Source organism: Cyprinodon variegatus, unplaced genomic scaffold (assembly GCF_000732505.1).
Source record: "Cyprinodon variegatus isolate N-32 unplaced genomic scaffold, C_variegatus-1.0 Scaffold996, whole genome shotgun sequence".
In the NCBI taxonomy this organism is placed as follows: domain Eukaryota; kingdom Metazoa; phylum Chordata; class Actinopteri; order Cyprinodontiformes; family Cyprinodontidae; genus Cyprinodon; species Cyprinodon variegatus.
In genome coordinates, this window is record NW_015151449.1 from 235,482 (window position 1) to 240,576 (window position 5,095).

At 42.2% G+C, this 5,095-nt stretch overlaps 1 protein-coding gene across 1 annotated transcript in view; it reads left to right on the plus strand.

Moving 5' to 3' along the window:
* Window positions 1-5,095, plus strand: part of ect2 (epithelial cell transforming 2) — a 34,056-nt gene that overhangs the window by 26,042 nt on the left and 2,919 nt on the right. The window contains exons 22-24 of the mRNA XM_015399219.1: window positions 502-656; window positions 1,382-1,489; window positions 2,982-3,116. Of these exons, the coding sequence (XP_015254705.1) occupies window positions 502-656; window positions 1,382-1,489; window positions 2,982-3,116 (398 nt within the window). The remainder of the gene's footprint in view (window positions 1-501; window positions 657-1,381; window positions 1,490-2,981; window positions 3,117-5,095) is intronic.

A 5,095-nucleotide genomic window follows, 5' to 3' on the forward strand; every position in this document is an offset into this window, starting at 1 on the left:
CCGTACTGATGAACTAGCACCATGTTAGCACGGTCCGGTTGGGTCTGGCGCAGTCCGGTTCAGTTTGCCTGTCACTTACACTCAACGGTTACCTTGGTTACCGTCCTGGGACCGACCTCTGCACGGTTTCTAGAAGGTAGAGGAAGTTTGGCTATAAAGTCCGGTAGGATGATTGGCTCTAGGGAGGTCAGTTCCATTTTCTTTCCTGTTTTCCAAATTTCTGGAAACAGAACTTTGTTAACGTGACCAAACTATTGAGTCCGGAATGTTTCAATCATTGGGATGTTTTATCTGGAACAGTAAATATTAATCCCCACCACAGAGTGGCAGTGTGCCGGCGTTAGCTAAAGGACGCTAATCTGATTTGCTAATCAGCTGGAAATGAATCAAAGTTGTAATTATTGTCTTCTGTGCTTTAGTTTCACTCTTCTTCTCTTTCTGAACTCACGGTTCTGCTTCCCATGTAGCTCAGCGTCATTGGTCTCCCCTCCTCTTCCTCAGAGTGTGTCAATGCCTTCGCCTTGGTGGTGCGCCCCCCCACTGAACAGGAGAACTTGTTGTTCAGCTTCCAGCTGGCCGGAGAGGCCACGGTTAAAAGCGACTGGCTGCGTCTTCTGTGTCGTCACGTTGCCAACACCATCTGCAGAGCCGATTCGGTGAGATGTCACCATAACGCACTCTTCCACTCACACAATCACTGAGACAAAGCAAACGTTGGGAAATTCTGCCCGGTTTTATAGATCAAACCATAAATAAAAGCAAAGTGATGATGAAAAGTTCTTTATTTCTAATTGCAGACTAAAGGAGGTTTATTTTTTGATGCTGTTATCTTAGCTGCAGATGAAGCCTGTAAACGATATTCAGCAGAAGCAGACGAGCCGTTTGCAGCGTTATCAAACTTTGGGTCATTTTATTTTGAAAAGCTTTAGAGGTTGTTTTCATTCAGAGCTGCTAAAAGCTGCTTCCTCTCTAATGGAGACTGGAACAGGATGTAGACCTGAAGGATGACAGGGATGTCCTGCTAGCAGCTAGCGCAGGGATGCTAACTGATGGCGGAGCCTTAGCCCATATGCTCTGATCTTTCTGCTATAAACCATCTAAGCTGCAGAAATGAAGCAGTCACCAACACTGAGCCACAGCCTGCAGCAGGGGGCGCTGTTGCCCTCCATTGATCCTGTCCCTCCACAGCTGCATTGCTAATGCTTTTTCCCACTGGGTCAGTGTTGCTGTCTGAATACCAACCAGACGGAGCTTCTCCAGATTTACCTCCATCTATGAGTTCTGCCTCCTCCTGCTGTAGCCGCGTCGTCCGTCTGCACCCATCACTTCCTCAGGCTCCACCTGGATCCACAGTAAAGTTGTTTGTTTCTCCTGTTTCCAGGAGGATCTTATTCATTGCATAGAACCAGACAAACTGCAGGTCAGCACCAAGGACATGGGCAGCACTCTGAGCAAAGCATCCAGAGCCATTAAGAAGACTTCAAAAAAGGTAACGGTTCCCTGCAGCTGCAGGTCAGCAGCTGCCAGACGGCCTTTCCACCATCAGGGGGAAACATTTCAATGGGATTTAGTTTCTAACAATAAAATAATACTTAAGGTTTAAATTAGATTTTTATCATTTTATTTGGAATCAAAGCCGGACAGTAACACAGCAGAGTTACTTTGGTCCAGGAAATGTTTAAAAAGTTCCTAAAGGTCAAAGTTCACTGTTAGAAACGGCAAACTGATGAGACAACGAATACAAAGATGATTTGGACCACATGGCGTTTATTCAGAGTTTCCTCTTAAGGCCCCGCCTCCTTTTATAGAGCAGGGAATCATTTCCTGCGTTTTTCTCCCTGAAACCTTGAAGGAAACGACGTTTCAGCCTTTATTACGATAAACGGACCAGATTTAGAAGAAATACAATCTGAGCAATTTCAGTCCTTTAATCAAAGAATCACATTTTTGGATATCTATAGATATAGAGATAGATATCTATCTATAGGTAAACAAAGATGTATAGAGATAGATGTGTAGATACAGATTTAGATATAAAGATGTAGATTTTACACTAACATTCTTGCACTACATGGTGAATCTTTAATGTTTCTGCATCCTATCTATGTGTTTATTTCTGTGAATCTTCCACATCGATGCTTTTTGCACCGTTTCTCTGTTTGCATCTGATCACTGCTGCACTTTATAAATGGAAATGTTCAGCTGCTGATTCACTGTCTGAAAGCTGGATAAACTGAATAACAGTTACAACAATAAAGTTAATCTATGTCTAATTTATAGAAATACTAAAATATATCGTTATTGATTCATGAATTTATCTGAATGAGTGAAATGGGGCAGCCTGGAAACTGGTTTTTATGGAAACTTCCCAGCTTTGCTTTTTCATTGTTTGATGTTTTATTGTGTTTAAATCAGACGGATCAGCCTGTCAACAGTTAAAGTTTAAAAACCAGCCAGCCGGTGGTCTGGATCGGTTCTCTGCTTCCGTCTCCAGCGTGAGAAGCTGCTGCAGGGGAACGATGGTTCCGTTTCAAACAGCGTCTTCATCATTCGGTCGATAAATTCATCCAACCTTTCAGAATAACTCGCCTGATTCAATTAATGCAGTTTCTATAAAATACTCAATAACATCAGTTTACTGCAGCATTGAAACGGGCTGCACTGATGTAGAGCTTTCTAACGTCAGGAGAAATGAGCGAAGCGCTTTACGTTTAGTCATTCAGTCACTCTGAAGGTGGTGAGCTGCATGGCAGCCACCGCTGCTGTGGGGCTCACTGACAGGAACCAGGCTGTAGATGGAGGCGAAGGCGGTGAAGGCCTGATGGCGTTCCTCAGCCATCGCTTTAGCATCAATAAACAAACTGAAATATTGTTCACTTGTGAAGGTTTGCTGTTCATATTTACTCCATAAGAGATTCGCCTTATAAAGAAAACTTCACCGTCTTCAGCCAATCATAGGAGCTTTTTGTTTTCCTTTTTAGGTAACGAGGGCCTTTTCTTTCACCAAGACGCCCAAGCGTGTGATCCAGAGGGCGTTCCTGGCCAACACGCCCCCCGATGAGAAAACCCCCAGGCTGAGCTGTGAGAGCCGGGCCTGCAGCAGCGCCACGCTGGCGGTGAGTCGGTTTATTTACATGTGGCTTTTGGTTTTGGGATCCAAAGCAGGTTCAACAAACTGGGACTCAAACTCTGAATAAATCTAGTCTGAGTTGGTTTTCAGTGTCATAAAATCTACTGTAGATGAGTTCAATCACTGGTAGGTCCACTCAGTCACCATGACAACAGGAACTTCCTGTTTCACCCCACTGGAGATTTGAATAAAGATGTGAAAATATAAAGATGCAGGAAGATGAAGGAGAAGATTGTTGCTCCAATTAACATGTAGGTTTATATGAAGTGGGCTATGGCAAGCTGTTTTTACATTTATTCAAAGCTCCTCTCTGTTGTTCCATTGTAGATCATTAAAATAAGATTCTTCCTGATCAGAATTCCACTTCTAGACTAAACTGTAATAATAGATTTTCTAAATTACATTTTTGCAGCAGAAACTGAATTTTAAAAGTAAAAACTCAATCATACCAATAAGAATTAAGTTTTATATAACTAGAAATTGTTACACATTTTAAGTGTCGTTTCTGACATTTATCATATTCCTAATATCGTAATATTAGGAATATGGAGATCTGGAATTATTTTCTAGAATGTTAGTTCTAGATGTGGAGAATATTTGGTTTGAAACGGTCATTATGACAAAGAAAAAATGTTTATTTCAGATAAGAGGAATACAGATTCAGTCAAACTAGTAGATATCGATGCGGCTTGCCATATAGGGACTGTAAAAATAACAACGCATTATTTGTTAAATGGTCAATGGATCTATTTAGGTGAAATGATCTGTCAGCAGGCGAAGAATAAAAACATTGTTCTAATATGAAGAACCTGTTCATCGTCTCATGGGTTCCTCCTCACAGTAAACACTGAGCGTCTGTCTGCAGCCGTTTCAGACGTTATCATCCTAATAATCGTTATTAGAAGTCATCAGTCCCATAAAACGGCCTCAGATTCGGCCAATCGGCCCAGCAGGTTGTTATCATTGAGTGAATCCTAATCCTAACCCCGGAGTTATTTCTTCCCCTGAGGAATTAATCTATTTATGTGTAATCTGAAAATAATTTCAGTAGTTCTTCATGTACTGTCAATATAACGAAATAAAAATAAACTGGACGGCATCTCGCTCAAAGCAAAAACCAGTAATCTGCTATCCTGTCACTGAGTCGTAGAATCCTCTCATCAGATCCTCGTCAGACGGACGTGTTTGTTTTTAGAACCTAACGGACCTGATTACATAATTAAACCTGGCCTAGTTTTTCACTCCTGCTAGTATAGATGAGTGGGGATTATAATCTTGTGAGACTAAAATGGTTTTAAAATCAGATTGAGGAAAAGTTTATTACGTGATATTTGATTCTCAGCCTCCTGATGTCCTTTGCTGCTCTTATTTTTTTATCTTTCTCGTTATTTTTCTGCCATTTTTCACCTCACCTCAGAAAGCTCTGCAGAAAGGAACCAAACCGACCCTCAGACTCTTCAGTTTTCATTCTGAAAGTGAACGCGTTTAAAAGCTTGGACCCATCAGGGCAGAGCGTGAAGGCGTCATCCTTTTTCAGATGGTTGTTCTTCCTTTAATGGTTGAGATTAACAGATAAACTAATGATCCCTAAAGAACCCAAAGATTCCATCTGATAGAATCCTGATGCTGAAGGCGCCTTGTTCTGTTGGAAGTGATAACATTGATGGGAAACAATAATCCTAAAGGTTTGAACTCGGGATGGAACGGTTTATGAAAACCGTCCGAACTGTTCGGTTCGACTGTCTCCGTTTGGTTCGACTGTCTCCGTTCGGTTCGACTGTCTCCGTTCGGTTCGACTGTCTCCGTTCGGTTCGACTGTCTCCGTTCGGTTCGACTGTCTCCGTTTGGTTCGACTGTCTCCGTTTGGTTCGACTATGTCTCCGTTTGGTTCGACTGTCTCCGTTCGGTTCGACTGTCTCCGTTTGGTTCGACTATGTCTCCGTTTGGTTCGACTATGTCTCCGTT